General features: G+C 36.0%; 3 protein-coding genes across 3 annotated transcripts in view; 2 read left to right on the top strand and 1 right to left on the bottom strand.

The window, feature by feature from the left end:
* The window catches only part of LOC311292270 (lipoprotein lipase), a 632,457-nt gene that overhangs the window by 398,467 nt on the left and 219,542 nt on the right, over positions 1–14,448 (top strand). The window lies entirely within an intron of this gene.
* jund (JunD proto-oncogene, AP-1 transcription factor subunit) lies at positions 1,450–6,653 on the bottom strand. The gene has a single exon (XM_084411522.1). It carries the CDS (start codon positions 6,147–6,149, stop codon positions 5,310–5,312), a length of 840 nt encoding a protein of 279 aa, XP_084267648.1. The 5' UTR covers positions 6,150–6,653; the 3' UTR covers positions 1,450–5,309.
* pgpep1 (pyroglutamyl-peptidase I) overlaps positions 11,584–14,448 on the top strand; it is a 16,360-nt gene continuing 13,495 nt past the window's right edge. Inside the window, exons 1-2 of the mRNA XM_084411682.1 lie at positions 11,584–11,736; positions 12,997–13,049. Of these exons, the coding sequence (XP_084267808.1) occupies positions 11,706–11,736; positions 12,997–13,049 (84 nt within the window). The 5' untranslated portion in view covers positions 11,584–11,705. The remainder of the gene's footprint in view (positions 11,737–12,996; positions 13,050–14,448) is intronic.

The raw sequence follows: 14,448 nt of genomic DNA, 5'->3' as shown, positions 1-14,448 counted from the left end.
CGAACCCTATAGTAAGTACATGTAGTTGCTTAACATTACTCAGTACTTAAATATGTAATTACACTGTAACCGTGACACCTTAAAATAAAGTGTAACCGACATATTAAATATTGTAACCGTGAAATACTGCAAGCATTTAGTCTTTCCTTCTTTGTTTATCTTTTGGGCATGTAGTTTCTATTGTCTAGCGAGGGTCATGCCATTGTTTAAATGAATTCATCTGTGTATTTGGCTTTGACAGGTGGCCGTTTCAGGAATAACTTCAGTAAACGCACATAATAATCGGATGGAGCTCCACTGAAAGTCTTGAATGCTTGGATGCATTAACTCCAGGCCAGCAAGTTCATGTCCGAACAACAGGACAAAAAGCACATATTGCCATGAAAACAAATAAAATGTGCTTTTTCTGGTTAAGTGATTTCTGTCACGCTGCGGCTGAACTAAAGGCTGATGTTTTAACTAGGTGTCATCATAAGCTCAGAAACCTTTGACGTAATGAGATGTGAAATAACAGCAAACAATGTAAGAGCTTCTGCTATACCCTTTCTGGGCAATTGAGCTCATTCACAGCCGGTTCACCAGTCAATACTCTTCTCTATCTATTGTGTTTGGTGGAAAGCTTCACAAAAGAGAGTGTAAATCAAATGTTGTAGGCAGGGAAACCAAATATGATATGGTGTTGGTCTCTCCCTACTGGACAAAGAACATACTGCATTAACGCAGTAATATAATATACTTTGTCAACTTCACAGTAAAAAAAAAGGCTTAATTCTGACAGTATAACATCTGTTTTCCTGCCACATTTGTTCTATACTCTCTTTTGTGAACATTTCCACCAAACACAAGATAAGAGTAACTCTAGTTTAATTACCTTTCCCTTGAAAAAGATTACTCTTAATTTTCTGTAATTTAATTACAGTTACTTCTGATGTAAATGCATTAAATACTGTATAGAATTAAACCAAAATGTAATGTCTAATGTTAAAATTTGTTTGTTTTTTTGTATGCAACTTTCTCTCTTTAAATACTCAATTCAAGAATAATTTATACAATTTTATATTATTTATTTAAAAGAATTAAAATAGCTTTTTAATGTATCCTTGTATTGTTCAACTGGTTGAGGTTGATATGGGCTTTATAGAAAGTAATTAGTAATAAGTAATGCAATACTAATATAATCTAATTAGACTGTTGCAGAAGTAATTAAGCTAGTAATTACTTTTTTTTAAGAGTACGGTAACTTACCCAACACAGTATACATATGGACATGAATTCATTCTGTCTGCTACTTGATTAATCATCAGTATTGAACGTTAAAATAGCATTGTGCGGTGTAAAAAACAAAATAGTTGCTGTCTTAAATTTTTAAGTACAATCAACTTGGATGTTTAAGTCATTTCAACTTAAATTACATTAACTTAAAAAATGAGTTGAATCTTGTATAACTTGTAAAAAATTTATTAAAGTCCCACTGTAGTCAATCATTTTATTCCTTAAAACTCACCTTTGATCACCAAAATGACATTTCTTTAAAAAAAATTTGTCATGCCTTAAAATAGCTTGAATGTATAGAATCGACATCAATATGTTGACATGAACTCTATGAATATGCAACTGAGCCCCGCCTCCACTCACTCACTCAGCTCAGAGATCCACTGGCTGACGATCACACGTTGATCTGATTGGTTACAAGGTAGTTTGTGACGTCAGAAACACCAGCGATTTCAAAGCGTGTTTTTGAGACTGTCTTTGGTTCACTGCAGTTTTAAGGAGGAAATACTCAGCAATGGTGTCGACTTATGAGTTTACACATGGTTTGTCTTAAAGCACATTAAAAACACCACATAGACACATATACAACATTAAAAGCTGGATTTTCACCACAGGGGGACTTAACTTATTTTGACGAGTTATGCAAAAACATATGTTGCCATAATGGTCATAATTGTTTTTACAGTGTGGGTTTTGATGTTCAGTAGTTCATTTGAACGTTTTATTGGGCTAAAAATAAAAATTGAAATAAAACCGTGACAGTGGGTTGTGCTTTATAATACAAATGCACATATGATGCCTCTTCTTATAGCATGCATCCATGCATTTACTTGCTGCATATTTAGTGTACTTGTAAGTCGAGTTTTACTATTTACTAGTTGTTGTACTAAGCCTAGACCACTAGAGGACGCAGTTTCGAACTTTTCTACAAACGTTTAAATCCGACTAGGTCTATATATGTATGCATGAACAGAGGGGGTATAAAATTGCCACAAATATATAATTTAACAAGTGAATTGAACGGGTTTAATGACATTAATGTACACATCATCACACTAGGAACGTATGAAGGCAGTACAGGACACGTGACAGGTGGAAAGTTTACATTTACAGCACGACACACGTAAAATCCAAAAGAGCATAAAATAAGACATCGTGTGAATAGTTGTATATAAAATAGATACAGTCGTTGATTAATAAGAGCTTGTCGTCAGATAAGGCCTTAAACATGAAGCGTACATGCATGACATCTTTGTTGTGTTTGGTTGCACTCATTTTGAGCTTGTCTCGAGCATGCAAAAAAAGTACAGCTGCTTAGATCTTCTCTCATGAGATCAAATGATGTAGCATAATTGCTTCCGCGAGTCCATTTGCTACAAAATATTGTAAACATATTATACATCAGCACCTGTAGTGTCCGCTTCAACAGTTCAACGAGAATGAATGGTCACTGGAAGGGTGAGATCATCAGTTGTGTGACCTTTATGCATCAGTAAATGGGTAGTTGACTTGACATGTCAAGCAGTGATAGAATAATGTTAGCTGTTCGCTAACACACAGTTAGCTGACTGACTTCATCACATCCACATGATATGAAATCATTACACTCCCAGGCTGCTGTTTCAATACACTCCATCACTGAGCACTGTGAGGTTTGATGCACTGCAATGTGATATTGCTTGTATACAACTCTTCATATTGAGTATCAAACATTTTTTTTTGTTGGTTGTTGCTCTGCCGAAGAAAATGGTTCCAGAAAAAGTCCTCTGGATCAGGTGAGAACTGTCAATATGCTAGTGATACAGTGCAAGTGAAATGAATTCAGTGCTCTTATAAATACTCACTAGACTGCTAGTGTGATCCAATTAGTGTACCAGAACTAACTGTTGTAAAAGGCCTAAATATATTTATAGTTAAAAAAATACAAAACACGATTGGTCAATGCAGCGTTCCAGTAGTGCTAATATAACATAGAGAAACAGGTATGAAGCAAAACTATGGAGGCTTGATTTCGCCACTGAATAAAACATATAAAAAAAGGTTATTGCGACTTTTTATCTCACAATTATATCTTTTTTTTCCTCAGAAGTGTGAGATATAAACTCGCAATTGCGAGAAAATAGTCAGACTTGCGAGATATGAACTCGCAATTGTGAGGAAAAAAGTCAGAATTGAAAAAAAAAAATTAATCGTGAGATTAAAAAAACTCGCAATTGCGAGAAAAATAGAATTGCGAGATTTAAACTCACAATTGTAAGAATCAAGTCAGAATCGCGAGAGAAAATTGTAAACATTGTGAGATATAAACTCGTAATTGAGAGAAAAATAGTCAGAATTGCGAGATATAAACCCGCAATTGTGAGAAAAATAGTTAGAATTTGCTAAAAAAAAAATGTCAGAATTGCGAGATATAAACTCATAATTGCAGGAAAAGAATTTCGAGATATAAACTCACAATTGCAAGAAAAGTCAGAATTGCGAGAAAAAATAGAATTGCAAGAAAAAAATAAGTCAGAATTGCAAGATATAAACGCGCAATTGCGAGAAAAATAGAATTGCCAAAAACAGTCAGAATTGTGAGATATAAACTCGTAATTGCGGGAAAAAAAGTAAGAATTGCGAGATAAAAAGTCGCAATTATCTTTTAAATTTCTTTATTCCATGGCAAAATCAATTTTCCATACAAAGCACCTTTTAGCATATCAGAAACATTTGTTTTGTTGCATAGCAACATTCAGTCAAGTCTGGGACTGTATTTATTTTTATCGGAATGACTGCAATTATTATAATAACAATTTAATAAAATATCAAAGCACCGAAACTAGTTCCAAAAGAAACCAAAACACAATCGTGTTGCCAAGCAACGCACAGACTGACAGTGGACTGATACAAAGAGGGAACTTTCAAGTTATGTTTTAGGAAAACTTTAGGAACGCTGCTTGTCCAATCAAAAATAGATATGAAATAAAAAAAAGATATAGTTCCGGTCCTGGATGATTGATCAATCGCTAAAATATGATGCAAAACAGCATACAATCGCACAATCCTTAATTCCGTTGCATTGCAACATTCTGTCATGTCAGGGACTATATATTTTGGCGGAATGGTGGCTCTTTATGACGGTTTAACGAAAATAATATACATTATTATAATAAAAGCAACGAAAATAGCTCCAAAAGAAACCGAAACAGGATAGAGCGTCTGGTGCTACCAAACAACACACATCTGGTTGATACTTGGAGCGAACTTTCCAGTGACATTTTAGGAAAACGTTATACTGCTTGTCCAATCAAACAGATATATTTAGATATATTTCCAGTCCTGGGTGAAGATTGATCACTCGCTATAATATGAGACCGACGCGAAACAATGTTCGCCGTATCACTGCGCACAATCGCTAGTCTCATTGCATAACAAAGCATGACGCTTTGTGAATTAGCTTAATTAAACAACGGTTTAATTTAAATGTAATACTATCCGTCCTAAATAGCATTCGAAATTAGAATTAGTGTGTCCCAAATCGTAGTATGTTGAAATGAGTATTCCAAAAAATACCCAGATCTACTTTTTCCGGTCAGAATCCGAGATCGAGGATTCGATTAGAACTACAAACACCAATAAAAAGTGTTAAAAACTACAAACATGGCGGGTGTGCGAGTCTGACGGTTAAGCAGAGAGGTTTAGATAAAGGGGTTTGACCAGTATCTAACCTGATGAAAATATATGTATTCAATGTTATCCACATTATATTTAATCTGCACCAACATTGTGAACTTCTGTAAAGGATCCGTTTGGTCATATGCATAATTATGCAAATTGCGAACACATGAAAGACCCACGACATATCAACGTGACTACGTTTCTCTCCAAAACGATAGGAAATTAAATAAAAAAAATGTGTATGTGGAGGATTTTAACTGACAAGATGATTGACAGGGCAGTATCACGTGACTAAGCGACAGAGCTGTCCGTTAAAGACGCAGTTGTGACGAAGTAGTTTGTCCCAATAAAGTTCCCAACTGTCTTTTTTATTATTATTAATAAGCTTGAACTTGATTAGGCAGCAACTGACAGCCGTTATTGACGTGGTTCATCACTCTCTGTTTTAACTGCGCCACTTGCTCTCTCAGCACGCTCGCCGTGGACGCGAGCTCCGTGTTCTGGTTCTTCAGGGATTTCACTTTGTCCTCCAACCGGGAAATCCGCTCGAGTTTCCTCTTGCGGCATTTGGAGGCGGCGATCCGGTTGCGCAGCTTCTTTCTCTCGGCCTTTATGCGCTCTTGCGTGTCCATGTCGATGGGGGAGAGCGGAGGACTGTCTCCGAAGCTTTGCATGTCCGGAACGGTTTGCGGTTCGTCCTTTTGCGGTTGTTGCGTCGCCATTGGGTGCGCGGGCGGCGGCGGAGGGAACGGGATCGTGTCCGTTGAATAGTTCACCGTCGTACTTCCGTACGCGTTTAAGTTCGTATACACGGGCAGGTCCGTGGGCAAGGCGAGGTTAGAGCTGCTCGTGAGTCGGTTAAGCGTCGGTGGAACACACGGTCCACCGTTCAGCTGGTTCTGCTTGTGAAGGTCCTCCAGGGCTTTGACGAATCCCTCCGCGAACTCCTGCTCGTCGCTTACCGACTTCGGGTAGACGAACTGCGAGGTCGGTGTGGTGGTCACCATCCCGTTTGACTGAATAATCAGCCTTTCCAGCTCTGGAGAAGCCAGTTTGAGGAGCCCCAGATCGGGTGAATTAAGAATCCCCTCGGCATCTCTCAAATCTGGCTTGAGATTCGAGCTATTCTGGTCGTCTAGGTTCAAACTCATGTCTTTCTTCATCATAATGCTTGATATTCCTTGGATATCCTCGTCTGGGTAAAGGCTTGTTCCCATCCTACTACACCCAGTGAAGGGTGTCCAAACGACTCATTTGATCGAACAAGTATTTCCTCCAACGTTTATTTTTATTCCCTTGATCGATTTATGGTATTGTTTTACGATATTGTTGTTTCTCCCTTGCGCGAGAGGTGTTCTCTATGGGCGTCAGTACGCATTTGCAAGTTTTCTATCCCTAAAAATTCCATTATGTCACTTTAGAACGCTCAGATTGGCCAAAGATGACGTTTTCTTCCGGTTTCATTTGCATAAAGGGGCGGCGCTCGCCGCTGTCGCCACAGAGACGGCGAGTAAACGGGCAAACAGTGCGGTGCATTGTGGGTTGATGTCATAGCGAACGTAGAGAGCGCGCGAGGGTGGGGAAACAAGGCAAGCCTGGCTGGTAGAAAATGTTCCCTTATTTTTGAACATGTTGAAGGTCTTTGTACGCTTGATCAAGTGTTCCAGTTCCACTCTAGCTTTTTTATCTGATGGAATAATCCACACTCGTGTCGTTTGAAATAGAGATATGAATATTTCCTATTCATTTTACGAGTCTTTTATGAGTCCAAGTCTTAAAACTTTATTTATTTACAGGTTTCTGGTGTCCCAGTTTTGCCCAGACTTGTTGATCCCACTGTACATAATATACTCTTTAAATATATACTAGATATTTAAATGTAGGCCTATAAATGCACAGCCACAATCAAAACGTAGCTTTTTTTCCCCCCAATATTTATGCAAAAGTGCTGAAACTGATGTGAAAAGGATATTGGCTACACTATAAAAATGTTTATGAAACATAATGTTTCAATAGCCTGTGTATATTATCCAACATACTTTTAGGTCAGACAATAGAACTATAAATGCTTATAAATTGCATAATGCTTACAAGAGAGATGAAAGTCTGCAAGTGCACACAAATAAATTAAAATAAGCCTTTTTTCAAGATTTATGCATTTTGATTAATGGTAAAATTCCATTGAATAATCTTTACATATTATGTATTAAGAATTTTAAATGAGTAAAAAACAAACCTAGAGTTTAATAAAACATTTTGTGTAAATCTTAATAAAATGAGTGAAATAACCATTTACTTTGGTTCGTATTCATAAATTATTATTATTATTTACATTTAAGTGTTTTATTAAGCTCTAGTTTTTTTTACTAATTTAAAATTCTTAATTCTTAATTTGAATAATATGTAAGGATTACTCAGTTCATCGAAATGCATAAATAAAACAATAAAAAAAGGCTTATTTTAATTTATTTGTGTGCACTTGCAGACTTTCATCTCTCTTGTAAGCATTACGCAATTCATAAGCATTTATAGTTTTATTGTCCGACCTAAAAGTATATGCTGGATAATAAACACAGGCTATACTGTTGAAACATTATGTTTTAACATATATTTTTTATAGATTTTGCACTTAGTTGCATAAGTCATGGGTCATACGAAGAATATATTATAATAATATATTAGCAACATGAAGAGTATTTTAATGTTTTCAGATATATGACATAATGAATATCTGTTATTTCCATACTTATGAAAGAAGATACTCCAAATAATTAGCTTTTAAATGCATTTAAAATCTTAGTTGTAATTATAACCAAGATTTTGGTTGTGATTTTGAACACAGTTGATGTCAAAACTCACTTCATATTAGACGAAATGTGGATTTGTCAAACATATTTCTTTTATTTCCCATACGTTTTAAGCTTGTGTTAACTAGTTTATTGCATATGCATTTCTGCTGCATAATGTATGCAAAATATAAATAGTTGCAAACAAAACGTTGTTGCATAGCATTTTGTTTTCTGCCACTGGACAAATATCACTTAATGAAGGGAAGGGAACATGACAACTTTATTTAGAAATCCTAATCTTGAGGGACGTGAAGATGCTTTGAAGTTAAATTGCATTCATGAATTGAATTAGCTGCTGTGTGGATTTCTATAAATAACACTGCAGGCGGTGAGACTGAGAAAGAAGAGCGTGGATAAATGCGCAGATCTGAATGGGAGGCGATGATGACGTCTATAGACCGACTGCATCAGAGAATAGAAGCATCATCATCATCATCATCATCATCATCCGTTGCCATGGCAACACTGACATGGGCTCTGACGCAGAGGCAGGTGAATGAAGCGGGGGTGAAGATGTGCAGAGCATGAGTGGGTGGAAGAAGAAGAAGAACAGACTGATTTTTACCAGCAACGGATGAGGAAAAAATAAGATAGTTATGCACACACTGCAAGCCATTATTGTTTAGTCAAAAACAACGTTTTTACTTTATAAACATACATATGTGTGTGTAAATTTTAGGGGTGTATAACAATATGTCGTCTCACGATATGTTTTATTGATTGTGACAATATGTATTGTGGATAGTTCACCCAAAATAAAGATTACTGTGTGAGGAAAAAATTTTACGTTTTCAGAGTTTTAGTGTCAGTACTACATTAAACTACTATATATAATGTATAATAATGCAATGGGGGAATATTTTTGTAAAAAGTGCCCGATGTTATTTTAAATATATCTAGTCAGTGACAGAGTAAAGCATATTCATCTAAAATAATTCTGTATTTTCAGCTTCAGAATCATCAATATTTTTACTCTGGTGTCTCTGTTGTCCTGTACATTGGGTTTCCAGCACCAAGTCTATTCATTTACACACACAGTGTAATATCAAATTTGGCATTTTAATCAACAGTACATTTTTTGTTAACCTTTTATCATTCTTGGAGTATCGCAATAATATCGTATCGTGATATAGGCCTATATCGAATCGTGACATGAGGGTATCGTCACACCCCTATATATATATATATACATATATATACATAGTCCTCTTATTTTTAGCAGTCATCAAGCTTGTACTCACTGGTCACAGACATGAAGATACCTTTAACTTCCTCAAGCTTTTTGCTCACTAAACTAAGGTTTGATTTTGACGTGACATAAAGCGGTGATAACTGTGGATGAGTTATTTACTTACTTTTTAACGCCATCATTAACTTCATTCAGGCCGATTCGAGAACGTGCACAGAAACAAGAGGCGGGATTTATTGCACGAACCAATCATATCCAATCATAACGATCATATCCAATCATAGCGCGATGGAGGCATTGCCTCCTCTCACGTGACTTTCCCCCCATTCATTCTCAATTACCCCCCCACCAAACCCTGCGCTCGCTTTAGGTGGTCTGTTAAAGTCCCCCTGTGGTGAAAATAAAGTTTTTAATGTTGTTTATGTGTCTATGTGGTGTTTTTAATGTGCTTTAAGACAAACCATGTGTAAATTCATAAGTCGACACCATTGCTGAGTATTTCCTCTTTAAAACTGCAGTGAACCAAAGACAGTCTCAAAAACACGCTTTGAAATCGCTGGTGTTTCTGACGTCACAAACTACCTTGTAACCAATCAGGTCACGAGGGGGCGGGCTTTAGCATATCATTAACAGCAAACTAGCAGGGGAGTCTGGAGAGACAGGTTATCCCGCGTAAATCTGGTAGATTTAGAAATATAGCGGGTGTATGATGTATATTACGATGTTGTGATGAACTAAATGCCTTTTTCCACTGATGTTCTGAGTTGTTCAAAGCGTGTCTAAGTCTAAGGATGCTGATTGTTAGAAAGCAGCTGTCTGACTCTGAGATGCGAATGGGAACATGGTTTGTGTAACATTAGCAACACATTATTAACTGTTTGATAGTCAAGCAAAAGGCAAATCATATTAATTACGTTATGTGTCCGACCTTGTAAAGAGCGACACCATTGAGCAGTATTTTTATGAGTGGAGGCGGGGCTAATTAGCATATTCATAGAATCACTTATAGACTACTAAATGAGGCAAGGGTGTCGAGTTACATTCAAGCTATTTTAAGGCATGAAGACTTTTTTTCACAGGAAAAAACTTTAAATATGTAATTTTGGTGATCAAAGATGAGTTTTAAAGGATACAATTATCATCTGCAGGGGGACTTTAAAACTCAACGGGCTCAAGGGAGGCAAGAGAGATGCATAACTTCATCTACGGGTGTCGCTGTTGGACAGTGTTACTTTAGAAAATGAGTGACTTACAGTTTTTTAATGTCACATTTTGTAATGTTTGCGTTGTTTTATTTTTGTAAAATCGATTATTTTCTCATCCAGTTTCTTTGAGGAGACACTGCCTCCCTTAAAAATGCCCCATTTAAATAAATAAATAGGCTATATATATATATATATATATATATATATATATATATATATATATATATATATATATATATATGAGCAGATTGATTCTTGACTAAAATTCTCCTCAAGGAATTACCTGTCAAAGATCTGTGTATGACCATCAAAAGATCCCTATTCAGCACTTTATATGATATATCTTGTTGGCATTCATTTTCAATGAATTTCCTGCATATATGTGTGTCTCCACCTCCTCACTTCCTGTGTTTAGCATCATCTCAGCCTGAAAGAACTTCTGCTGATTAAAGTATAAACAATGGGAAGCCATTCTTTTAAAGATACAGGGACCGGCTTAAACAAACAGGTTTGGGCCAGATCTCAGTTATGGGTGTTGGCACACATGTCTAAACCACCAATCACTCCACAATAAAGCAGGTCCATGCATGCTTTATTGATGTATGTTTAGGCAAATATTATTCTAAAGGGCAAGAATTATTTTGGAGAAATAAATGCCTCGGTGCCATTTTGTTCCTGCCTAACTTTATTTAACAGCACTGTAAAGTGCATGGTAATATTCAGCTAGATAGAAAAGTTTGCCAAGACAGAACGTTTGAAGGAGTTTTAATTGTAAAAGCTTGAAGTTTTTCAGTTTGAAGTAGTTTGAAACTAGTTTTTAAAACTTGAAGTTAGAAGGCAATAGTACAGTCAGTCTAAATCATGCTAGCAACATGCTAAAACATGCTAGCAATGTGCTAAATCCTGCTAGCAATGTGTTAAAACAATATGCTAATTAACAATGTTTTAGATCATGTTAACATATAGTCACGTTTAATTCATGTTAGAAACGTGCTAGCAATGTGCTAATTCATGTACAATAGCACGTTTTAGCATGTTACTACATGATTTAGCAAGATATAGAACGACAGAGATAGATAGATAGATAGATAGATAGATAGATAGATAGATAGATGTTTCAATTAGAATTTTGACAGCTGGAGTTTGAACAGTCTTGGCTCATTTGAACATTCCGTCAATGTAAGTCAATGGGATTTTTACCGTCTTGGCAACATAATTATTAAGATAATAAACAAACGTACAACATTCATATTTATATAATCACCTTCGAGGATTTATATAAAGTGGTGATAGGTTTTTATTTGTTTATATTTTTTATGCTTATATTATTTTAGTAACTGAATGATTCCCGAGAGTAAATACAGCCAGGCAACAGATGGCGCTGTTGTGCGCCATTACCACTGATCTCAGGTCAGACCGAGAGGAAGAGAGGAAGAGTCGTTGATCATGATGTTCTTTATGTCAGTTTGTGAAGATCTCATCTGATGGTCATTCTTCGGTTCTTGATCGAAACTCGCTTGTTTGTCAGTGATGGACCAGAAGAAGACGGTGATCGTGACAGGTAAACTGTGATGAAAGTCTTGGTAGCGGAAAACGGAGTGTTTTTGATGGATCATGTGGTTTTTGTTTTAGTTTTAAGAGTTTTTCTAGTGACAGCTGAGTCTGCGTCTCTTTTGTTTTCTTTTGTTTTGTTTTCTTGTCTTGTCTTTTCGTGTCGTCTTGTCTTGCCTGGTCTTGTCTTCAGTTACTGTGTTGATATACCATGTATTTTACTATTACTGTCTACGATACTCATGTTTTTATCATTTACCATGGTAATACAACGTTTAATTTTCAATTTTTATATTTACCATAGTACTGTTTTGGGACATTTACCATGTATATGTTCGATTATGTTTGTTTGGACATTACGACAATACTTTACTATGGCATTCTTTGAAGTGTTTGGAGTCAGTGTTATTTCAGTATTGTTAATATTATAATATATTTTTATTTTTATTAATATTTTTATCAATTATTGTTTTATAAATTATAATTTTTTATTAAGTTTTTATTTATATGTTGCTTTAAGTTAAACATATTTCAATTAGTCAAGGCAACATTTCTGATTTTTCTTTGTTTAGTTCAGATATTTTCCATGTAATATTTATATTTTGGTTCAGCTTTATATAAATGAACAAATTTGTTTTTAATAGTTTTAGCTTGATGATAATCATCATGTTTGTTGTATATGACTGTATATACTGTAGTATAATCATTCAGTACTATAATATATTAAAGTAAAAGGAATTTACCATCTGATCTCCATCATCATTGCACATTTAAATACTACTTTTTTTTGCTGATGGAGCTGATAAAAATATGCAGTTACTTATTAAATCCAGTCTTAGACTCTGGACTCCAGCTTGTCCTGACAGCATGTTGAGTTTAAAGGGTGCAACGGTTATAAAAGAGAAGTTGATGATAATGTACAGTCATCCGAAGCCGAGAAGTCTTGTTTCGCTCTTAATATTGGGTAATAATTACTGGCTGAGTGCACATTACTCTGCCGATCATACGGCTAATTACCAAATAAATACATTGACAGGAAATATTGATTTGGTTCTTCATTTCTTCTTCAACTGTTACTCAGTTTAGTGTCATTATTCAAAATGTTTGACTGTAGATTGACACCATTCGACCAATCAGAATCAAGTATATACTGTGTGTGTATATATATATATATATATATATATATATATATATATATATATATATATATATATATATATATAAGACAGTTACATGTGCCATATGGTTGTGTTTCTCTGTGTTTCTGTAGGTTTTGGACCGTTTGGTGAACATGCGGTCAATGCCAGCTGGGCGGCAGTACAGGTATGATATTTGCACCTGTAGGAAATGAGCAGATCAGATCAACCATGAACTATGATCTGTACTTATGTTTACTTATGCATGACTTCCGCATAACTGTAAACTTCAATTCAATATAACTTAATTTGTATAGTGCTTTTTACAATACACACTGTTTCAAAGCGACTTGTTTCAATGCTACAATTCTGTTATCAGTCAGTGATGAGTGTATCAAAGTAATGTCAATAATATTCATACGTTATGTGGTTAGTTATTAATGTCATTTATACTATGGTCTGGGTGAATACTCTATTCTGATTGGCTGCAGGGTGTCCGTTAAAAAGTGATAGAGGACACCTAGTAAAGGAGTTCTGGTGGAACTGACTGTTTACCGTTCGAAATTAATAAATAAATGCGCTGGCTACATCAGCTGTGAGTAACCATAGCAACAGGCAGTAAACTGAAGCGTTCTACGAGCTGAGCGGACTATCTCCGGTTAAACCGTCAGGCGTAACCAGGGAAACCAAGTTATTGTTTGTAAAAACTTTAGATTTAGATTGTAAAACTAATTAAAATATTAAGTAATGTTTTAAAAATGTGTTATTTGGCAAGTGACCATGGTATAAGCGGGTTAATGCCCTTCGAGGTGTCCACTGTCAGGTGGACTTCGGCGGAGGCAACCGTCCTCCGCGCCTCGCAATCGTCCATTAATACCTGACAATGGACACCTCTTCGGGCATTAACTCAGTAAAACAGACAGAATAAATATGTTAGGCAGCAGTTACAACTATTAATGATTACTAGATAAGGATAATATTTGACAGTTCTGGAGTGTTTGCAAGTATTGGCGGCGCTGTCTGAAATCTTCAACAAAGGTTGGATCTAATCTGTCGACAGAAAGCATCTTTTACATATTTTTAAAGTGCCCCTATTATGCTATTTTAAAGGTTCCTAATGTTGTTTTGGAGTCTCCTGCAACAGGTTTACACGCATCCAAGATCAAAAACACTTTCATTTTCTCATAATTACTCTCAGTGTCTGAAACGGTTCAATCAAGGATTCGGTCTCTTTAAACCCCGCCTTTCCGAAAGCCTGCTCTACTCTGATTGGTCAGATGGCCCAGTCTGCTGTGATTGGTCGACCGCTTACAGCTCAAGTCAGAAACCAAATGCTCATTATCATATCTGAATCTCAGCTCTGGATACATAGTGATACGAACAGTAACAATGGCGTGAGTTTTACTGTATCAATCTCATCACAGTGGATTTGCTTTGTCAGCAGAAAACAGCGTCTTCTCCACATGAACAACACAAACTCTTCCAGTCTCAGATACGCTACAGTGTTTGGGGGCGGGGCAAAGAGACGCTGTTCACCGGCAGCCAATGAGGACCATAGTTTGGCATTATGCAAATGAGTTCCAAAT

This window comes from Rutilus rutilus (genome assembly GCF_951802725.1).
Source record: "Rutilus rutilus genome assembly, chromosome: 6".
NCBI lineage: Eukaryota > Metazoa > Chordata > Actinopteri > Cypriniformes > Leuciscidae > Rutilus > Rutilus rutilus.
This window is presented reverse-complemented; position numbering and strand designations above follow the sequence as displayed.

Excerpts from the sequence above, each read along its gene's own strand:
- jund (XM_084411522.1), bottom strand. The coding sequence starts at position 6,149 with ATGGGAACAAGCCTTTACCCAGACGAGGATATCCAAGGAATATCAAGC.